Here is a 24,463-nt window from a genome sequence, read left to right on the forward strand (position 1 = left end):
AGTTTCTTCCTTACTAGCAGCAGTTTAATTCAGATTTTGTATCTTTCTTTCTTTAATAGTCTGATACCTACTTCTGCATGTCAGTGCGTTTGCCAGTGGATGAGGAAGCCTTCGTGAGTAAGTATTACTTGGATGGTGGGTGTGTGTTTGGGGCAGGGGGAGGAGGCAGCTATTCGAAATCAGTAAAAGGTTCTCTTTGATGGTTATGAGCATATTAATCTTTTACTGTCAGTTTCTAAAATGCATTTATCATGCCTAATGCAGAAACAAACTAGAGGAGCCACTGAGAGACAAGATTACAGACTGTATCTGGAGAGATTCATGAGTAATAGTAGTTAAGGAGTTGCATGCAGATGTCGATGGCTGCCAATCCCGTGTGGTCCCATTTGTATAGTATTGGCTTTCTGTCTGTGGCAGGATGCTTAATTCCGCTCTGCTCAACAGACTGTTTATTTACCTGCTGGTTCATGCTATAAATTGACTGCACTTAAAATCAACATTGGTGAATGTAAGATTTTACCTGTCAGACAGGTAGATAGATGGATAGGAAGGGAGGAAGGAAGGGAGGGAGAACGGGAATAGGAGGGAGGGAGGGAGGAAAGACAGAGTAGAAGGGAGGTCAGGAGGCAGGGAGGGAAAGAGGGAAGAAAGAACATTCATTCTGTTGTTTATATTTTAGAATAAGAGAAGTCTTAAATGACAGGACCTTCCCCAACTGAGACTTTGAATCAGATAGGAAAAGTGACAAAGCACCATCTGTTTCCATCTGGGTTGTTTTAATTTAAACATCCCTTATGACAGACTTTTAACTGTTTAGGGAAGAGATGTGATTGGCAAATTATTCATGGATTTGCTTTTTTTCCGTGTCACTTTTCTGGTTTGAGATGTTGATTTTGGAGAGAAAGTCATGGTAATGAGAGTTGTACTTTGGTCCCTTGAAACTAATCTTCAAGTGGGCTGTCTGAAACGGCCATTATGTGAATTGTGAAATGTGTACAGTAGTCTTGGGGCAGTCTGAGGATGAATTTTCATGAGGTGTTTCCCACAGGAATGTACATTATAGACTTGCAAAGCCAGAGCACTGTGCATGTATTTTTTCCCCACACATTCTGGTGGCAATCACAACAGAAAATACAATCTATAACAATAGTCTCAACAAACTTTGCTCCATAGTTAATTCCTAAGAATGACAATCAGACCATGAGAAGTGGAGCATTGCCTGACTGTTGTTTTTTATAATATTTGGACATTAACAAGAAAAAAGTTAGGAAGGACAGTGCTCTCAGATCCTGAACTGAGTAACTCTAAAGACAAAAATAATTTAAGTTTCTAATTGTTGTGTTTTGAGTAACACCAAATATGATCTAGAGTATAAATTCATAATTAAAGTATTAATAGTAAAGCTTTCTTTAGTTTCATTTCCACATTTTTGGCCACCTAGGAGAAAATAATATTTACTTGCAAAAGGAATTTTACATGATTTTTTTTCTTTACTCATTTATATTTTGTTTGTCCAAGTTGAGGAGTAGTCTTGATTTCTCCTGTTTCACATTTATTTTGAAGAGAAGACCACCCTGCACACCTGTGTAAATATGGTAGTCATGCGTCACAGCAATGTTACGGATCTCACGTTGACAGGTTACTGGTTTGTTTCTGGGGGTTGGTGGTAGCATATGCTTTTAGAGTTGGTGACTCCAAGGACTATAAATATATATCCTGGAATGTGTTATGGCTCACCTAATATAAATGTTTACTTTCACATAATTTAAAATTGAAAAGTCCAAGTGAATGTATTCAGTCAAGTAAAACATTCATAGGAAACACATAAAGGTCTATATTAGAACCAGTTTCTGCATTTTCTTAGGTGACTCTCTTCTAACATTAAACTACTCCAAGTTCTAAGGTCCTTAAGAGGTCTTCTAAGATTAATAACTGTTTTCAGTATTTCTTCCTTTCTTTATTGTTTGGACGATTGCATGTATACTAAAGATTTTGTTACTTGTTCAAAATGGGTTGTTTCATCTTCAGTGTGAGTCCTTTAGCTTTCTATGCCCAGGTGATTTGTGGTTGTCATTGTTTACCTAATCCAGCAACCACAGATGTTTAGACCTAGGCAAATGAGAACTAGAAATGGAAAACCAAAGAGAAATACCAAATAATCATTCATATAAGGTGATAAATAAAGGAAAATTTGCATGTATTGTCTCATTAATTCTTAGGGTAACCTATAGATAGATAGTCTCATTTTATAGGTAGTGAAACAGAGATAGGAACATCTATATCTCTGATTTCATTAGGTGCTAGTACAATAGTTTGTATGGAATTCTTTTTTTTTTTTAAAATAAATCATTAGACCATTACCATCATCCTACCTGACAGTGTTTGCTGAGGGCCTGACTTTAGGATACTGAAAGCTAAGCATATTTAAGCTATTTTTCAGAAGAGGAAACAGAGGGTCAGAGAATTTAAGATATCTGCCCAAGCTTTTTGCTAGTTATGCATTAACCTACTTGTATGCCATTTAAATTATAACAGATTTGAGTGTGGGGATAGTGAAACAAAGGAAGAAATGAAAGAAGTTATCAAGTGAGTAGATGGAACTGAAATATAGCAATAGCAGATCTCTGGCTTCCTCACATCAAATGCAATTATTCTTTCATTCCCTTACCTTCACTCCCTCCTGGGAACACTCTGGCCAATTTTACCAAAAAATAATATAAACCTCAAACCGTCTTACAAAATAAATCCCAATGCACATGAAGATTTAAAGATTTGCAGAAGTAAAGGGGCTTGGATATAGAGCTCATATGTTGGGAAGGTGATCACATTGCTTCTCCACACTCCTGAAGTGAAAATTTTGCTTGTTGGGTAATCAAGGATTTTCCATTCTAAGATACTCTGATAACATAAAGAATGAGACTTTAGTCTTTTTGTGGATTGTCCCAAATTCTAGATCTCAGGATGCCTTATTATAAGATTAGATATGTTTGAAAATAAGGAATTATAAAGACTCATAATATTTTGTTCATTCATTTTTAAAAAAATAATTTTTACTTTTTTATAGCCATTCTGTTTGTTCATTCTTAAGACACTTAACTATTTTATACCTTCTTTTTTATTATCTGTATCTTTTAAAATTTTTGAATCCCAGTAGGATATATGCCACAGGATATGGTAGGGACTCAATAAGTGCTTGCTGAATACATGAATGAACAGTCAAGAACCATTTGGTTTTTTTGGCCATTTTCTAACTCAGCATTTCAACTAGTAGAAATTTTACCTTTTGCCTTAAATTATGTTTTTTGTTTTAATGTAAGAAATAATTGGTTTTTTTAAAAAAAAAAGAAAAGAAAATCTACTTGTTCATTAATTCAGCAATCTTTTAAAATTCTGCTATGTGCCAGTTATTAGGCTAGGCAGTGGGGATGTGAAGTATGATACAAGTTCAGGGAAGTCACAGCCTAGCAGAATTCTAGAAGACAAGAATAAGAGTGTTAAAACATATAAAAAGTCCTTTTTCCTTGCACTTTTCAAATTTCTGAAGAAAATTACAGAGTACAATTCACATTGCTTATTAGGACTAAGACAAACTTTCTTGATAGTGTTAAAAGTCAAAATTGGATTTGAATGACTTATAATTTTGGCTTTATGTTTATGTGACTGGTTATATTAACACATTTTAAAGGTACTTTTTAATTTTGAAAAGATACCATCACAGTTGTCATGGAATTCATATGTGTATATGCCTATTACATTTACATATGGACATACTACCTGGATGATGTGTTTATATATTTGTATTGAATTATTAAATGCAAATTAAAGTAGGTATTTGGGGAATACTATAATGGCGATGAGAACTATTTTTATATTCTAAACAAAAGCATAGCTTTCCCTAGAGCGTTGCTTTTGTTTATTGTTTTAATAAGAAATCACAGAATTGGAATGGGTGACGGTGTGATAAAATCTGCATTTGACCACTGACCTGAGGTGCTGTCTAAAAGGTGTTTTACAGACACTCAGAGGAATTGGCTTTGACAGCAGCCCACTCAGCCAAGAAATTTGACTGTCATCTTCATCCACTTGCTTTCCCTCACATGGATGACCTGTAAATAAATGTGTCTTTTCCTTAGTGAATGATGGCAGGTCCCCATCTATCAAATTGCACCATACAAATGAGATAGAAGCCACTGAATTTAGAAATAGATTAAATTAATCTAATGATTCATTGTTTTTCATTTTCTGGGCTTCTCTCTTGAATGTGAAACAATTTCTGCTTGCAGAATTGCATAGTTATTACAGACTTGAAGATTTCCAAATGTGACCTTTCTTAAACAAAGCACATGATCAGGTGATGTTGGGATACTCTGAGAACTGCATGAACAATCTAATTTTGATCATGCTTATGGGTCACTAGATAGTGTGACTATAAAGACTAAAGTCATGGAGGGTGCATTGCTCATATATCCACATTTTATGGCTTTGACAGCTGTAAATAAATAGAAGAATACGTGTGTGTGTGTGTGTGTGTACGTGTATGAATCCCCATCCCCACGCAATCATGCTGTCACCTTTCTGCTTCCAATTAGTTGACTGAGCATCCTTTCCTTTCTCTTTTCAATTAGAATTTTTTCCAACATGAATAAAGAATAGTCTCTGTCTCCCAGATGACTATTGAGTACCTTCCAGCAGACACCCTAAGAAGCTCTTCTAGTTTCTTAGTGAAAGCTATATGGAAAGAGTTATTATCAATAGCACAAATAAGATACTCTGATGAGTAGATAAAACCCAGTTTGCTTGGTCATAACCTTGAAGGAGTCGTTGCTGCTATATACCCTCTTTCAGAATCTCAGAGTATTTATTGAGTGTCCTCTCTGCTTTGGTCACCCAGACACCCGTGTTTCCAACATAACAACCTCCAACAAGTTCTAGGCTTTCATTAGACAATAAAAAAGGGTGAGAGGGGAGTAGGAACCATTTTATTATACTTTATAAAGCTGAGAGTTAGGAATGTCTTCAATTAGGTACATCCAGTGATCACCAAAAAGTAACCAACATGTTAACATAGCTATTTTAATGCAGAGACATCAAAATGACACCTCACCTACCCCCAGTAAAATGGCCAATTCAGGCATCCCCGGTTTGAATCAAATCTGATGTATAGATGTCCTTCAGTTGTGGAGGGCTTCATGGGATTTTGACAGTTATTATGAAATAGCCATTTTGGCTATTTCTGTAGGAACTACCTTGGTGGTCAGCTCTCAAAAGATCACTATGAGTTGGTCTAGTCAGAGAAGATTTTGTGAAAGAGGTTGGTAAGATTTGATCTGGACCTGGGAATATGGCCTATTTGGATATGTATAGGGGAAGAGAATATTCCAGTGCCCAACAGTATGATTAGGAAGGAACTTAAATGAGAGACAGCATCATATAGTGCTTGGAAGAGTGAGCTCTGAGCCAGACCACTCTGTGTTCAAATCCTATCCTCACCGCTTCCAAGCTGCATGACTTTCTAACGGCGTGACAAGCTACTCCAACTCTCTCTCCTTAAGGATCATCTATTTGGGAGGACAAAGGACTACACTCACAGGGTCTTTGTAAGGAGTAAATGAGTGCCTGGCACAGGGTGAGCCCTCAGTAACTGTTAGTGGTTGTGATTATTAAGTGAGGCTAGCTGCTTCATGAGAGTAAAAAGTGGATATAAGGGTTGCCATGTTGGAAATGTGGTGAGCTAGGAGCCTGGCGCAATATTATGCATGGCCTTAAATGCAGAATATGTATTTAATTCTGTAGGACATTAATAGGGGGAGACCATTATAGGACTACATTAAAAAACAGGGCTTAATGAAACTTGTGCTATTTTACCTTGCATAGCTTGACTGATAAAATCTATTTATTGATTCTTTAGTTGGTTCTGGCATATACCATAAACTTCAATTTTAAAAGATATATCATCTAGAAGTTTAGTTCTTTTTTGTGTTGAAATATCTTTATTCAGAAGTAAGGATTATTTCATTTTACAGTTAATCAATATATAGGCTTACTCAGGTGTCTTATTTCTTGGTCAATTTGGCAACAGCAGCTTGAAGTCCTCATAAACCATGTTAAGGATTCTTTATACACTGTACATCATTGTCCATGCTATCAGGAATTAATGAAAATTTCACTATTAAGCTTTCTGGCTAGAAATGTTCAAGCAAAAGATCTTTATTATAGTGTAGAATTGCTTCATGGTAATGGAGGAAGCTTGCGGGAGACAACATACTATGCCAGGGTTGCAGGTTTTTAACATCCTGGCAAATGGACTGCGGTGCTGTGAACTTGACATTTATCTGTATCTGTTTGGCCAAACTACAAGATTATGAACGTTAAAGTTGATCAGATCCTACACTTACATCACAATTTAGAGCATCACTCTCTTCACTTACTTCGAGCGGTTTTTGAAGTATAATCTTTAGTTTTTGGAAATAAAGAAATACTAGTAGTAAGATTTTAGGGCCTGTAGTTTTTTTTTTTTAAATCATGACATCTCTTTTTACATTGTTGTTTTGTGAACCTAGCACCTTCCCAATTCTCTCATTATTGAATATGGCTTGAAAGCACAAGAGAATACAGACTGTTTATCGGACAGGGATGTAATCATTAGAGTCTTCATTTACATGCCCACTTCAGACCTCAGCACTAAAAGGATTTTGGGTGATACAGCTAAAATTGCATGATGTAACACAACGTTCTGGTGGCCTCTTACAATAGAATAACTCTGAAATATCAACTGAATTTTACCTCTGGAAACTCTTTTTATAAATTTATTTTTTTAAAAACTTTGTTTTTACTATTTACCCTGTACATTTAAAGGAACAATACGATTCCAAGTTAACTAAGATTAGTTGACTAAACTCAGAGTATACTCACATAATAGAATATATTCAGCCACTAAATATGCTGACTATAATCAGAATCACCTGTGATTCACCTGTGACACTTTTAAAAGATATACTTAGCTAGGAATGACCTCTGGAGATTTGATTGTGATATTGATGGCAGAATAGAAGGGGCTGATATAGGATTGACCCTGGGCATGTGTATTTTTACCAAGCTCCATAGGTAATTATAAGGTACAGCCCAAGCTGAAAAGTACCATTGAAGAAAATTGTTTAATAACATGAAAATAACCACGGCATGCAAAATAAGCTGTTTACGGTATATAATATGATTCCACTGGGAGGAAGAAAGAAGGTTAACAATAATTATCTCTAATGATATATACAGGCAACAATTCTAGAATGCCAAAGTTCTTGAGATCCAAACTTGAATTTGCAAGGCAGTTCTTTTTTATTCAATACATTAATTATCCATGGTCTGTAGTATTCCTGTAATGAATATCTTTAGCTAAAAAGAATGTTCCTGCCATTTCCAATGGTAATTTAGGGCTGGTTATATGTACATGGATAGCTCTAAAATCTCTGAGTCCTCCACTTAGTTATGTGCGTTCTTCAGAATCTTCCCATGTCCTGAGTCTGGCACGAAGATCGAAATTTGACATCCAGACCTGAATATCCACTTGGAAAAGAAATACAGAGAAAAAGCCAAGTGCTAAATGAAACTCTGTCCCAGGCCACATTCTTAGAGAATTTTATGACCCTGATTGTAGTTTGATGTTAGCTAAAAGAGATCATAAATCCGAAACAACTTTATGCAGTTAGGGCAAATTTTGCTTAGAACTCCAGAAATTAGACCTAAATATCTCTCTGCTCAATATGTCACTCACACACATACTTTCAAGTCTTTTATTTCGATGGCATTATCCTTTGAGAAATCCTCCCACCTTTGCATTTTCAGTGTCATCATATTTCCTTTAATTAGTGTGTGGGAGTCACTATTTCTGGAGTCTTAGTCCTTCAAAGATATTTAGTGCCCAGGACTTACTTGCCTATCAAATTGTCCCTGATCTTACACATTAGGCACCAAACAGTTAGTCCCCCTTGAGACTGAAGTACCATTTCCACTTAAGCAGCTGTCACTTTACTATTGAGTTAGAAGAATCGGTGGCACTTTTAATCTTACTGGATATAATATTCCCTTGCATTCTCTTGAGGATGTGTTTTGCACCATTTCTCACCATCCCAAGGCTGCCTTTGTTTATTCTGCCTGTCAGAATTGTACACTTAAATGCAGTTGTTTTCATTATTATCCTCTAGCTCTCTTCCCCTTGGATCCTTCATTTCTTTGGTGTATGACAGGAGAAAAATAAAGAAGAAATTTCTTTTAAGATGTGATCTTAAAGTATTTTTCCATATTCTGTTTTGAAATCTCCTGCATTGTCATATATGTGTCTTATGCCCAGCAGACCTCATTCTTATTCACTTGGGGGTGGGATCTTATGTTTCAAAGCCAGGCATAGTAAGTAGGAATGGAACAAACGCAGGAAATGAACCTGTCAGAATAATCTTTTCCCAGCCAGGCCCTCCCCACCGCTGGCAGCAGGCCTTTCAGTGAAATTGTCCAAGCACTGCTTTAAGGCATCTACTGTTTGTTTTAGATTTACATTTTGATGACATTCCTTTTGCTGGAGGTATTTTTCATTTCAACTTGCAATGAATTATACTTTGAGCTAGAATTTTATAAATATTTAGATATTATACTTTAGGATATGAAAAAAGATGGTGAATTGCTTGTTTTTTTGCTGTGTACCACTAATTTACTTGGCATTTAAATTAGATCTTGAGTTTCTGGAGGAATGTATGAGTCCGTGAGAAATAAGTTTTTATGAGAGGGAACTCCAGAGAATTTTCCTTTACTACCTCTTCAATACATAGATTTCTCAGTTGAGAAATGACCACTAAACACATATCTCATAAGAGTTCAATGTGGAGCAAATAAGTGATAGTTAAAATAGTATATCAGAATGAGAAAAAATCAGAAAATGGTTGGGTAATTAACTTTCCTTTACAAACAACAATTAGAAGATTCTCTGGCATGAGGAAGGGCCCAGGCAAACTGTTTTCTTTCCTTCCTAAAGAAAAGCTGCAGAGATTATATGTTGTTGCCTTTGTGACCTATTCTTCTTCCAGCAGATCTCCTCCCTGTCCTTACCTGCATCTTTTGCTTATTAAGATTTCATTTTATGAAATTGCTGATAGCTCACTCTTTTTCTGAGGTTTTTGCTTTGTTTCACAGCAGCACACACACTGCATTAATATAAAAAAGACATTTTTGTCGTCTGCTAAACAGACCCTGACAGCTCAGGACTTTCCCTAAAGCTCTGTGTGAGCCTTCTCTGTGATTCCACTTTTGGTGCTTCTGTCCATTCCCACAGCCTGCAGGTTCAGTTTTTGAGTGCTTCCCAAATACGTTATTTTCTGACCTCTTTCTTGAGCAAGAGCGACACAATTCCAACTCTGCTGGATATTTCCACCTGTATTTTCAGCTGATGCCTGAAACTCACATTGTTTTGCAGCAGTGTAATACTTGGAATAAAAACTGCACTTGGCCATGTTTGCCTATTACCAAAATTCCAAGAATGATTCAGACTTAGGAAATCTATCCACTCATAATAAGGTAATCTAAGGGGGGGAAATCATGTAATCATCCACATAGCTTCTGAAAAATCAAAGGATTCAGCTTCTTGTTTGACAACCCCTTGTGGATTGGCAGAGAGAATTTTTTTTTTTTAAAAGGGGGGCGGGAGGGGGATACAGTCAGACAAAAAAGTTATTGATGTCTGTAGAATGATATAAACAGTCTGATAAAAATGAATATAAGACTACAAATTGTATCATATACTAAAATAAACTTAAGCTGAATAAAAGACAGATAAAGGCCAGGTCCTTCCACCTCAGGGATTTTTTGGTTTTCCTTCAGCCAGGACAGATTCCTTGTAGGATTCTGGAAGGGAGGAAGGAAATGCTGCACTCAACTTAAGAGTGGTCTGTAGACACACAATCCCTCTTCTTTCTGTTTCTCTTGCTAACAAACTCAGCCTTCATAACAATATGATTTTTTATGAATTGTCACTGTTGTAACTTCCAATTGATTCTTTCTTTGCAAAACATTTTCTTCAATCTCTTAGGCTTACTACATTCTTTGGTAATAGAAAACAGTCTCAAGATATATCAAGTCCATTTTTCAGCCATTCTTTCTTTGTTAGTATTTTAAATGATGGCATGAAAACCTCAAGATTTGAGTTTTACTCTTTAAGTTCCTATTTTTAGTGCAGTAAATGGAAGGCTATTTCCTCTGAAAGTTGTAAGTCAAGATGGCACATAGTAGGTGCCCTATGTTTTCTGATGAACCATGCTTTGCAAGTTGTGATTCTAGAGTTTAATGTAGAACTTTTTAAAAAATCTTATAAATATTCATGTCTCAGATACATATTCTAGCAATAAATGATGTTTTATTAATTTTATCAGTCAGACCAATCAAAAGAACTAAAAGGTGCAGTTTTGCAAATAGTTAGCATTTTATGTATAAAGGTGACTTGTAAACTGCTACTGCCTACTGGGCAGCATTTTGAAGGAGGACAAAAAGGGGTGAGTCATACACACCCCAGGAAATAGGTAATAATATAATTTAATTTTTTCTCTGTTTTAGTTCCATACTGGTTTTAGTTTATTTTAATGTCTTTCAACTATTATAAGGAGAAAAAGAGAAATGACATTGCATAAGTTTCAATATCCTTTTAAGGAGTACTCTATGCTCATCCAGGACAGTAATTTTTAGTTTTCTGTACTTTTATAAAGATATGTTTTCCACTTTTATTTTTCTTTCCTAGTAAATTGCTTTTTCATATACATCTTAGTGACTACAGTACTGTTGTTATTTTAAGATGGTAATAAATTTGTTCTGTGAGTTTTTTTGCTTCTGTTTTGACCACTCACTGTGGCTTTTGTTTCAGTGCAATATTGCACAGTGTTTTATGGTACTCACCACTCTACGGAGATCTGGAAAAAAAATATATTGTGAGGATATAGCCTGGGGCTTTCATTTTATACCCACATAATGCCCTCACCACTATAAAAGGGATCTTCCATTAAAAAATGTCTGTGTGTATGTGTAATATTTAGCCTGTTATTATTTTTTCTCTTTGCTATATAATAGTTTACTATCCTGCTAAATTAAATTATGAACTCGCATTCATCTTAAAGAATAAAATAATTTATATGACCAGGGCATTCTATGGTGAGAGTATTGAAACGTCTTTGTTATACAGGTATTCAAACTGTTCAAAGATGTGATCTCTTGTAACATTTATACACAGAAGTATACTTTGTATTCACATTCATGTATCATTTTTTTCTTAACAGTTGACTTCAAACCTCATGCCAGCATGGATACTGTCCATCATATGTTACTTTTTGGATGTAATATGCCTTCCTCCACGGGAAGTTACTGGTAAGGATCATGGGCTCACAGTAGAGAAGTGTGTAGAAAATATGTTTTTTACAAGTACAAAATATGTCTGTGCCAGTATTTTACAACTGAATAATAAATAGGCAGAACTTTTTTGTTTTAGAAAAAGAACATTGTTCATTTGCCTCACATAATTATCATGGTTTATCACAGTTATCTAGTCTGCATATCTATCAGTTTTTGTCACCGACTTACTAAATATGTTTATCGTTATGCATAATGTGTTCAGATCCAGAAGACTTGTAAAGAAAGCCTGAAAATTTAGATTATTGATACCCTGATGTTAATTTTTTAAGATTTGTGATTCCACCCATCGAACACTCCTTTGTTCCAGACACTGTAGTAGGTGATCTTGACATAACCATTTCATTTTATCCTAATGTCTCTGCAAAGCAAGTATTATCCCCACTTTACAGACAAGGAGCCTAAAACTCAAAGAGAGCTTGCTCAATATAACATAGCTGGTTGGTGCTAGAGCAGGATTGAACCCTAGGTTGTCTGGTTCCAAATCCAAAGTTATTTCCATTTTACCACATTGCCTCCCGTGTACTCAAGTAACTGTTGCAGTTTTAGAAATTATTTTAATCACTGTGGTGAGTCTTAATATTTTCATGAGCAATTCATAAACCTCTATTAAATGCCCGTCATACACCAGAACTGTAGCAAATGCTGCAGGAGGTTCTAGGTTAAATAAGATATTAATATGGTTTTCTACCCTCAGAAGTTTACAACATAATTATGGCTTGATATCTTTTCTTTAATTTTGTTCTTTGGTGTTCTTGAAGAGCAGTGAACTCTGAAACTAGCTATGCATTTTAAGCCTCACATTTTTTTACCTATAACCACTGTTACATATTTGACTGTCCAGAATGACTAGTGTACTTCACTTTGCATTGAGAAGGGATCTGTTTTGAGGCTTTGTCCCTACATTAGCATGTAGACTGATAGACCTTTCTCTGCACATTCTAATATTCATTAGCCTGATGCGAGGCACGAAGCAACTGCTCTCTAGTCGTTTTTATAATAAACAATTATAATATGTATTTGGAACTGTTAAAAGCACAGGGCAATTAGTGGAAATCTCCATGGAGCAAGTACCATCAAAGCATTTGTTAATAGGCTTAAGTTATTTGATGAAAGGGACATATCACTTAGGAACCTAGCTCACATGACCAGGTTTATGTAAAAACTGGAGTCAGCAAATCACAGTTAAGACCCTTGAATATCAACATTCCAGTTTTTGCACTTCAGTAAATTTTTGTAAATACAATGCTGGAATTAAAAGATTATTCTGTGACAGCCTTTTCTGATTCTTATTCAGCAAATCACATCCCTTGGTTTTTATGCTTTGAAACCATTTCTTCTGAAATTAGCAATATTTATCCTTGGATTACAATTATTGAAAATAACTAAAAGGGGTGTAAGCTTTTAAAGTCTACTTTAGCTTCACCTTGGTTAAAAGGTATGAGTAAGAAAATAAAAACAGCACTTAAATGCTATTATCATTCTAATTGTTAAGAAAAATGATATAAAATGAAGCAAGCCTAGTTCACTGTTCCCATGTTAAGGGAATATCAGAACAAACACATTACTTTGGTCCTTTGAAAATATTTACTAATACTCTTAAATGTACTATTTTGAAAATTAGACCGGGCGCGGTGGCTCACGCCTATAATCCTAGCACTCTGGGAGGCTGAGGCGGGTGGATCGCTCAAGGTCAGGAGTTCGAGACCAGCCTGAGCAAGAGCGAGACCCCGTCTCTACTAAAAAAATAGAAAGAAATTATCTGGCCAACTAAAATATATATAGAAAAAATTAGCCGGGCATGGTGGCGCATGCCTGTAGTCCCAGCTACTGGGGAGGCTGAGGCAGTAGGATCGCTTGAGCCCAGGAGTTTGAGGTTGCTGTGAGCTAGGCTAACGCCACGGCACTCACTCTAGCCCGGCAACAAAGCGAGACGCTGTCTCAAAAATGAAAATTAATTTATAAAATACATTGACCAAAAGACTTCCAAGTTGTGGAAAGAAGATTCGAAGAAAAATTAAAGTGAAAGCAGAATTTTTAAGTAAAGTAATTGCTACATATATTATTTTGCTAGAATTACTACTTGAAAGGCAACATGGTAGAATGAAAAAGCAGTGAACTAACTGGCTGGATTCCCTGCATAGGTTACTTAGCCCTTCTGGGCCTGAGTTGGTTTCTTCATTTTAGCAAGTGACTTATATTAGATCATTTATAAAACCTCTTTATGCTCTAAAATTCCATAATTCTGTAAATATAAATTGCATACAAATGCTGAGTCAGATTGGAAAAGAATTATTACTAGGAATTGGAGATGTGTGCACAGTTTGATGCATCTCAAGCAAGCAGCCTGTTTTGACAGTCAGTTGCGTCACTGAGTGATTATAATTCTTAATAACACTATATCCATATCATTTTAAATGGATTTTAAGATATCTGCCTTAAATCTTATGTTCCCTCTTAATCTGTAGGTTTGTTATAATTGAATTTATAACCATAAAACAAGGACAATAATTGATGTTGTTATTCATCTTCTTTTAATCAAACCCAAACTGTTCATCTAACATTTAATAGTAAGATCTTTTCAATATATAGATATAGAATCTCTTCAGTATGCAAACTAGGTGACATGCATTAAGGGAAAACTGTTCTAGTGACTCTTGACTTCCACTATCGGGTCTTATTTTTCATTTAAAGATTATTTAGCCTCCAATATTTAACAAAATCCATGCCCTTTTAAAGAATTAGAGCTCACAGGATATTTCATGGGCTAAACTTTTTGGTTGCTTCACAAAAACATTCCTCACCTTCTACCCCCAATGTCTCACAGGTTCAACCCCAGAGATGTTCAGTGGATATTCCTCAACTAGCCTCTCATCCTTCCACCTGGATTATAATACTAATAACAAAAAAACATCTTGCATTATTTTCCTAAAATTTTTAAGTTAGTGGAATTTATCACACTCATTTTATAGTTGCAAATTTATTCTGCAAGTTGCAAATCTATGTCTCCAAGATACAGACATCACTTAAATGAAGACTCCTAAAATTTCACCTATATTTTTGAGTATGATACCTGTAATGGCTTTTGATGCTTAAGAATGTCAAGAACTTACACTCTGGAAAAATCTTTAAGGGAATATAAAGCTATTTTAACCAAAGAGGAAAAAGCTAATCGGGTATTTTAATATCAAAATGTCCAACTCGGATTTCCTCTCTTTTCTGTTAGCTAGGATTTCCTCCTGTTTTTACTTCAGTGTTCTGTTTTCATTGCCAGCAGGTTGGCAAATAGGTATGTGTCTTTAATATAGAAAACATGTTTCCTCTGAAATTATGAAGTTATAATTCATCCTCTGTCTTTAGGCAGCACTTTTAATATGAAGGCAAAGAGCTATTCTGATGATGTTTCACTGTTATGCTGCCCTCCTTTGCTCTTTGTAATTGCCTCTTTCTACTGTTCATTAAAATATATTTACAGTTATATTAAGTTTACATGAAAATAGTAGACACAGCATGAAGCAGTTTTCATTATGTAGTCATTTTCATTTTGAAGTTTTTTTCCTCTGCACACATTCCAGTCTTTTGTGTCTCATTCCAAATTAGCAGCTCACACTGGTAATGTGTCTAGTTAATTATATGCATGTGCATTTAAATTGCATACATTGATGTGAACCTTTTAATATACTGTGGGGTGGTCTCTTTATAGTTAGAGTGGGCCTGGTGCTCAGTTCCAAATTAGCATACATCTAGAGGATGCAGATAAGGACTAGCTGATGGAAAAGCAGTGGCTCGGCTGACCCGTGTAAAGAAGGCAACAGTACCTGTCAGATGTAACCGTAATACCTTCTTCTCAAGCATTTAAAGGAGGAGACAACCCCATCTAGGGACCAGTGGGAAGTAATAGCGCCAAGACTGGAGGAAGCATAGCAATAGCATAATTTGTTGTTGCATTTTATTTTTGCTTATAGACTTAATTCTAAGTGTGGCAATTCTAAATTGCACAGATTAGTTGGCTGAATATGAGCCATAGTGAGCAGATACTCTTTTGGCCTTTTTAGGATCAGGAAGGAAATGGAGGTGATGAAAACTGGGCAATTTAAATATATGAATCTATTACTGCTCTCCACTAAAAAGTAGTAAATTTTCAAGAGATCTTAGAAATTAAAATATTGCATTTATCCTGTGAATTACTTTCTTTATTCTATTTTTACTCCAACAATCTATTTTTTTTTTTTGAATGATGAGTGGGGAGCTACTTAGAGTTTCAGACTTTGAAAGTCATGATATTTTGTTCATACAAATTATTTTGGCATTTGGAAGATTCTGGAATGCTCTCTTTTTTTTTTTAAATATGAGATTGTAGGCTTGTGTATTTTCTGTTCTGTGGAGCACAGGACATACACTTTAAAGCAACTTACGATTGCAAACCCCAAGACTTTGTGTTTAAAATACTGGGTGATTAAACTGAGTGGCCTTCTTATGTGTTGAGTCTTAGAGTTTAGCATCATCTTCTATGCATAGCTAAAATTGTTATTTTTTGTTCTCATTATTAATATCTGATTTTAAAACTATTTCTGATGACATTTATGACCAACTAATCTTTACAAATCAAAGATCGCTTCTACAGGTTGTTTGATGTGTTTTGAAAAAGAAGAATCCCAGCTGGGTAAATGAGGCTATTTCCAGCTGTTGTAAGTTGGAATCATTCTCAAGCTAAAGCAGTAGTGCTTTCCCATCCTATGAAGCTTTAGCTGAAATCCCTTTCAGCTGCTTCTATTTATTAACCACCTGCTGTGTCTTTTTAAATGCCACTATCTCCACAGGGTTACAGATACTGATGAGGGGAAAAAGTAGCTGCAACATATAACATGCATATAAATATATAGAAGCATGTATGTGAGACACCCTACTTGGTTACTTACTTAAATGACCATTTTTTTTTAAGGTGATGTTATTTTCCAGATCAGCTTGCAGTTTTGTTGCCTCCCTCATGATGATAATGATTCTTTGGCTGAGAATGGTATTTGCATATGCTGCCTTTATACCCTTTCCATATCCTGGTTCAGTCGTCTATACAGTATATACAGCAAGATTCACAGTGTGTCTTCTGCAGTCTCGTCTTTGTTTCCTCTGCCATATGAAACTTCTAAGTTAAACATGCATAACATCCTTGTCAGTATAAATAAAAACAACACAAGCTCCAAAATCTACACTGTCCCTTGTTTTGAGCACTGCAAACTGTGTCTTTGAGTGCAGTAGCAAAGTTTAGACATAAATTTCTGCTAGGTGAAAATTTTATCTATTTCCTTTTTCCACTTTAATATTGTAACAGATTCATATTATATTGCATATAGAGAGAATATAAGGAATTAATTTGTTAAAATACGGTTGGTATCTGGTTCTGACTTCTAGTTACCAATGATTGTGTTCCTGGGCTAATAATTTTTAGGTGCCTGGATTAGAGATGTTAATAAGAGTGCCTTAGCAACTGCCCAATTCTTAGTAGACTAGTGTCAACTTTAATAAAATAGAATGACATGGTTGTAATCCTTTTGACTGCTTCGACAAAAATGAACACTACATAATTTTGGACATTATTCTTTCCTCACAAGACTACTATTTTATGTTAAACAGAGTAGCAATATTATAGCACAGTGCTATAATTAGGATAGAGCCAGAACTTTTAAATCAGAGCATCTTGGGTTCAAATCTCAGCTGTTACTACTTGATAGCTGTAATAAGCATTGGTCAAATGATTTAACCTGTATTGGTCTGTTTCCTCATCTGTAAAATGGAGCTACTCATCATTGATGGCTTGACTAGGCCATCATAAAGAGTAAGTGATGTAAGTAATGTACTTGGTGGTGTGCCTGGCACATAGAATTGGTAGCTATTATCCTTATTTATTTCTTAGTATTTATTATGCCACTATGTGCCAAGCATTTTGTTAGGCACTGAGAATTTGGTGTAGACAAAACAGACATACCCTCTAATCTTACGGACTTTATTGTCTCTCTGATCTCACTGGGCTGCGGGAGTAGGGTATAGTTATTGTAGTGCTATTTATCAGGTTGGTATTTCTTAATCACTGTTCTTATTTAGCTTTCTCATTACATTAGGTAGCTTTCTAAATACTGTGTCAGTGAATATCCATTGCATTGAAGGGATTCAGACACAGGATTGTCTGAATTGGGGAAAACATTCTGTGGGTTTATAGAGCAGTTAATGGTATTGGAGTACCTGACTTATACTGAGTGCATTTTGAAAGGTAAGAACCTTCCACCCATGCCATTCATTTTATATTGTGTTTCTCAAAGAAACTTTCTAACTTTAGATTAATTTTCCTGGCTGTGGTTCTGTTAGATACTTAATGCATTAAATTGGAATTTAAGGCCATACAGACTTAACCTGAGGGCATGACAATTATTATTTTTTTTTTAGCCAAAAGAAAAAAATGAGTTATCAGTTCTGATCTTCCCTGAGTAACCTTGGATTTTAAATAGCCTTTAACAGACACAACCAGAGAGTACTTTAACAGTCAATCATGCTTTATTTGGATAATTCAGAATGACAGGCTAGCACTTTTGAGTGCTTGGTGCAGTCAGAAAATATTCATGCCATCCAAGTGGTTTCCCCATGGATTAGAGGTGAAAAGGGTTCTATGGGAAAAGTCCAAGAATCCAGAATAGTTTTATTTTCAAATGTTAATTCTCATCATTTTTACTATGAATACTAAGAAACCGCAAGGGAGCTATGTGAATCTTTTCACAATTTAATTGGCTTAATCTGGAGGAGCCTTTAGCAGAAGCTGCTAGAATGATAAGAATAAGAAACATGGTTGATGAGGCCTGAAATTACAACAGCCATTGATCAAAGGTTACATTGCTTCTCAGCCTTAAGGCTTTTCTTTACTGGTAAGAATAGTAAAAAATTCCCTCTATTTTTGTAGGGCCTTTTTTGGAAGGCTAAAATACACAATATTGTCTTTCTCTTTTTTGGTTACTTTATATGGAGAAAATATTAATATGATGCCATTTTCATTTAAAATGGGAAATGGAAATGTGAACATGAAGAGGCACAGGGGTTTTATCCAAATGCTCTTTGCCACCCAATCACATTATCAGTTATGGGACCCATTTCTCTCAGCCTTTTGTTTTTCCTCTTCACTTTGTTGTCATCCTCTCATTAAGTTTTAGAATTCGTTTCAATGTCCCAGTGTCTTGCAGTGACTCATTCTTTACTCAGCCCTGAGTTGAATACCTTAAACAAAATCATAAAACAAGGTTTTAAAAATTAAACCAAGGTTTGCTTTTAAAACTCTGTTTGAGCAGACCTGTTAAGAGAATAAAATGTAAAATCATTGTCTTCTTGTAATAAGTCAGAAGAACAACTTTTTTCATCCAGAATTTGACTTTAGAACTGCATGCACAAATTGCAACTCAGTGCAGAAATGAAAGTAATGAAAGCTTATCTTCATATAGTATTCTCTGCCCATAAATCAGTGTCATGAATTCAGACAGAAGGGTGTGTGACAGCCAGAGCTTTGAATCATGGTTTGGCTGTGTGACCTTTTGAAGTTATTTAAACTCTCTGAGCTCATTCAGCTTTAAAGTACACGCTGCTTGCAGTGTTCTTATGAGAGTGAATATAAGCTGATTTGTTCAAAATACTAAGTAAACAATAATTCAAATTTTTTGGCATTTCTATTTTAGTTAAATTTTTAAATCTAAATTTAAAAAATCTGTTAAACAAACTTGACAGTGCAATGCAGTTTGAGCCAATTCAGTTTTTTAGGTCTCTGTACATGGCAGAGAGCTAGGATGGGCATTTCAGGCAAAGGGAACAGTGGAGGAGAGAGAGAGATTAGAAACTGGAAGCAAGTTGGCATGACTGAAAAAGAGGTTTTGTCTGGAGATATAACAGGGTCCCAGACCATGAAAGGTCTTATGTGTTACGCTACAAGATTTGGATTTTATTTCCATGTTATTTTGGGGAAGCATTTGAAAGATTTTGAGCCAGCAAATGACATAATTAAATGTGTAACTTAGAAAAATTTACTAAACCAGTTTCCGCTGTTACATTTCAATCTGGTTCTTTCTAGTCATACTTTGAAAACTGACTTCCATATCAGAGGAAACAATTATCTTGTTTAACCTCAGACTGTCATCACATTGGCATTAGGCACTTGTATATTTATGATCTTTGTTGAAAGCTATGAAAATTGCCACTCAGATCTTTAAATTTTAGTTGCTCACAGCAGTAAGATACAAAGTTCATCACATCTGACAATCTCATTTCTTTAGCTGTTTTAGCATGAGGCCAAGAAGGAAAATTTTGCTTTTGGGCACTGTCCAACATCCTAAGACTTTTAGCACACTTGGCACAAGGATGTCCCAGACATTTGTTCCAGCCACACAGTTCTCACATGGTAATGATCCTTCATCATAAGTATATTGTACTTGACAGTGAACAGTAAGAAACCACTGGTTGATGGGTTTTACATTACACATTACGCAGTCTCTTTCTGCAGCCTGATTTATAGAAGCAAGAGCCCTTGCTAAGCCTAACCGTATCAGGGCCTCCTGGTTCTGGTCCCTCATTCCTTAATTCAGACAGATACCACTGTTTTCTGCACTCACTGCCTATAACCAGGAAACATGGTAGGCGTCCTTGCCTCTAAGTGTGAAGGAACTTCTTACCACTGGTTTTCGTATCTGCAACTTGGGTGGTTTCTGGGTCTCTAGCTTCAGTTTCAACCTGCTCAGTAAGCCTTTGCTTCCTCTCCAGGCCATGGGCAGTGTACATTTTTTCCTGCATAAGCCAACCTCCTGCCTAGGAAGCTGTATTTGTCCTTGTCCTTGATAGTCTTCAGACCTTTCAAATCTGCTACCCTCCTGTTTCTGACCTTTTTGGTCCCAGTTTTCCAAAACACAAATATATAAAAGCAACATAAAAATGTAACCTAACAATGTTTTGAACAAATTCAATTCTATAACAGAAGAAACTAAGAGATACAGTGTAATGAGACAACGTGTGGTTTGGAGTCAGACAGCTTACCAGGTATTAAATTGGATCTACCGATTACCCTAGTTACCATACTGGGTGCCTTACACACATCACCACAACAGCCTTATCAGGAGTTTCCTTATAGGAACTGGGCCTTTGAGGGCTTGTAAACACACCCAGGATACCCAGCTATTAAGGGGTGGCTCTGGAATTGAACTCCAGATGTGTCTTTCTGCCTGGGTGCTCTCTTTTCACCACACAAGTCTCTCAACAGCGAATCTTTAGATTAAAGTGAATGTTTTGTTAAATAATGCACTACCCTGGTATAGTGCTTTGAGTTTTATAAAGTGCTTTCCACTTATATCTCATTTGATTTACAGAATAACTCTGCAAGGTAAGTATAAGTATCTCTGTTTTACAAGAGAGAAAACTAAGGCTCAGTAAGATTAAATGACTTTCGCAATGTGAAACAAATTATAAATGGCACAGCTAGTATTCATAAACTCAAAAAATTCATATATATTATACATATAAAAAACATATATGGTCAAGAACCCCTTAAATGGGGTACACTTGTGTTCCTCGCTCTGCTGAGGGTAGGCACTGTTTGAACAATGATCACCAAAGGAGAAATGTGTATGACATTTCTTTTAGTACACTTCCAGATTTCTACCAGGTTAGCTTTGGTTTATTATAGACTCTGTGTAGCCTTTGGTTTTCTACTTGATTACGTAGATTACATTCCACATATAAACATATCAAAGTAAAAATTTATCTACATATCTATATGTCACAAGATCATTTCATATCAGGCAACAGTCAAACAAAAACTCTCCCTTTATGTATTTATTTCACCTAGAAATTGTTCTTTGCACCAGCCTTCATTAGGATCTTAAAGCCAATATGATACAATAATGATATATTGATATATTAATACTTTGCTTTCCAATATCTTCTCCCATGGGGAGAAATTTATGCATTTTACTACTTGAATCTTCATTTATAGCTATTTTTTTTTCTTCAGGTTTTGTGATGAAGGAACCTGTACAGATAAAGCCAATATTCTGTATGCCTGGGCCAGAAACGCTCCCCCTACCAGACTCCCCAAAGGTACGTCCGAGGCCTCTTGGATTGTCTTATGTTAAGCTGCTTGATTTCTGTTTCCAAAGTACTTTTGATTATAGCCCCTGCTAACATTTGTTGACAGTGTTCCATATTGCAGCTTCAGAGGAAAAATGCCTGCATTACCCGCTTTGTATTGAAAAGGTTTCATTTAGGTAGTTACTCTTTTCTGCCTCTCGTTGGTAAGTAGTTTGCCCACATAACAGTTTAGACAGAATAAAAAAATAACCAAGTATACCTCAAGCCACCTTTGGCCTCAGGCACATTGGTTCCTGACAGCAGGAGCATTTCATGAGCCAAGAGAGCTAGGAATTAAATAAATTGCTGTTTCAGCAGAGATTTTTTTTTTATAGTCCTGGAACCCTGGGTATTTAATGTGATGCCAGACCTCAGCTGCCTTTCTGACTTCACCTCCAAACTGTTCATAGTTTCCAGTGCATGAGTGAATTACCACACTCTTTTATTACCTAAATGTTTCTTAATATTAAAGGGAGTGTGTGGTTCTGCAACGAATTAAGTCTGCCATGGTTCAGAGATGGTCTTGTGATGCACATGCCCCTCCCTTGACTCCCCAACTCATGCCAGCATCGTTAATTGATGTCTGTTTTGCCTTGTTTCAAATGAGCCTCAGAATTCTCTGTATAGTGTACCAGGCAGCCACCACCAAACAAGTCTGGAAACTAACGGGGATGTCCATCATAGATTTATTGACATTTTTAAGATCCATTAGTAGGGCAGATAAAAAAATTCTTTTCCTTTGCTTGTAAATATTTTGTCTGTAGATTTTTTTTTTTTTAGCTCACTAGCAAACTTTATTAAAAGTGAGACTATTAAGAGCATTCAGATTCCAAAAATTCACTGACATACTGGACTTTGTAATCTACTTGGTAACTGATTTCCTCAGTGACATTTTTGTAGATAGCTGTTTTCACAAGGGAAGAAAAGTAATTCCCCTGAGATGGTCCTAAGTCTATTTCCTATATTCAGTCAGAAAATAAAATGAATATGGATATATACAAAACAAACAAGATAATGGGTTTATATATTATCTGTTAAATGATCAACAGGGAAAGAATTTTGTTTTGTTTGTTCTGTTTCTTTCAAAATGAGTGAATTGTCCTCTTAAAGTGTAAGTGATTACTCTGGTTCTGAAGTGAGGACTGTGAGTAGAATTCCATCAGAGCTTTGAGAGGTAATGACAGAGTATATTAAAAATTTTCTGTCAATGTCTAATTTATTTTGCTTTTCATGTAATATTCACTGTAACTTCATATGTTACATGCTATTTTTATTTCCTTTTGGATTTCATAGATCAGCAACCCTAGATTAGCTCCATTTTAGACTTCAATTCCTAAAATATTAATTTTTTTCCTTAAATCTTTAGGTGTTGGATTCAGAGTTGGAGGAGAGACTGGAAGTAAATACTTTGTACTACAGGTACACTACGGGGATATTAGTGCTTTTAGAGGTAAGTTTTGAAATGTTGGAACTAAGCACAACTTCCAATACTATACTATATTGTTTAAAATAGATGCATTAATTATTATCCACATAATAAAATGAAGAATTACCCACACCCTCTGCCCACTAGAGGACAACTGCTTTCGTTTCTTTTAATTTGGAGCTATTGAAGGAATAACTTATTTCTGTTACGTACCTGTGCATCCTACTGTGTTTTCTCTTATGCTGACTTTACAGAGCTCTTTTGCTTCCCAGTGTATTGTCTTATCTCCCTGCTCCTGCTCCTGCTAGGAGTGCTGCTCATTCCGATCAACACCGTCAGAAAGTGTAGGAAGGAACTGGTAGTTTGTCTGTGTTACTATGAGCAAGCCACTAGGAGAGTCTACAGGTTCTGCAGTACCAGGGAGGTTCTCAAACACTCGGGCTCATGTTGATGCCTTATCTGCTAATCCACACCTCCACTTCATGAACTCATCCATTATGTAATGCACAGACCCCACAATCCATTTAGACACTGCTAAATCCTCATACTTATCTCTATAGACACCTGTAGCTCTACCTGTGATTACTATGCACTTCATTTAAATGTCCCTTTTCTTATGATAGAATCATTAACATGAGGAAGGGGCCGTTTCCAAGGCAACTGAAACTGGTGCTTGTTACTTCTGCTGCGTTTAGTCAAACTCCAGCTGCATTCCGGGTTCAAATTCTTGTGTTCACGAGAGTATAAATATTAAGTAGATTTGTTTGCTTTTGTAACTACGCCATACTGACTTATATATATTCCCCCAAATTCTCTGATTTAACATTATATTTGGCTTATTAACCTAATACATTTTCCCCTCCAAACACATTAGATTCTCTCCAGCAACTAAGTCTGGAAGTAGATGTCCATCTCTGCCTATGAAATACCTGCTGGGAAATTTGCTGAGAGAGCCCCCATGTGGTGGGAGGGTCCATAGATTCTCAGCATTCAGAACTAGGACAGTAAATGCAGTCTCCCTCTGGAAAAGGATGTTGAAAACAATAATTTTATGCAATTGACAAAGTACTGTAGTCAGATATATTACCAATTAAACAAGCTCCTGTGGACCCACGTATGAACCTAACTTTCAGGTAAAATATTTTTATATTTTTATTTATATACTTTCAATTTAGACAAATAGCTTTCCATGTTTGAAACAGAACCTAATCTTAAATTTTGAACTCTTTATATAAAGTGCTGAGACAAGGTTTTGTTGAACACAAAGAAATAAATAATGTGTGTGTTTGAGGACAAAGATAGAAATTACCTGTTCTAAAATGTACCATTTTGGTATCAGTAGAAAAGGCAGATTCTAAGACTACTGACTTCCAAAGTATTGACAAGACTGTATTTTCAGAAAGCCTTCCCTGACCACCACAACTAAAGTAGCTCATCATACCCACACACACTTCCTAAACC

At 35.8% G+C, this 24,463-nt stretch overlaps 1 protein-coding gene across 12 annotated transcripts in view; it reads left to right on the forward strand.

Annotated features, from left to right (window-relative positions):
- PAM (peptidylglycine alpha-amidating monooxygenase) overlaps positions 1–24,463 on the forward strand; it is a 155,642-nt gene that overhangs the window by 33,783 nt on the left and 97,396 nt on the right. For all 12 annotated transcript variants that reach the window (XM_045566199.1, XM_045566200.1, XM_045566202.1 and 9 more), the window contains exons 3-6: positions 60–117; positions 11,304–11,391; positions 21,461–21,546; positions 22,943–23,026. In XM_045566199.1, the coding sequence (XP_045422155.1) occupies positions 60–117; positions 11,304–11,391; positions 21,461–21,546; positions 22,943–23,026 (316 nt within the window). The remainder of the gene's footprint in view (positions 1–59; positions 118–11,303; positions 11,392–21,460; positions 21,547–22,942; positions 23,027–24,463) is intronic.

Source organism: Lemur catta, chromosome 12 (genome assembly GCF_020740605.2).
Source record: "Lemur catta isolate mLemCat1 chromosome 12, mLemCat1.pri, whole genome shotgun sequence".
Classification (NCBI taxonomy): Eukaryota; Metazoa; Chordata; class Mammalia; order Primates; family Lemuridae; genus Lemur; species Lemur catta.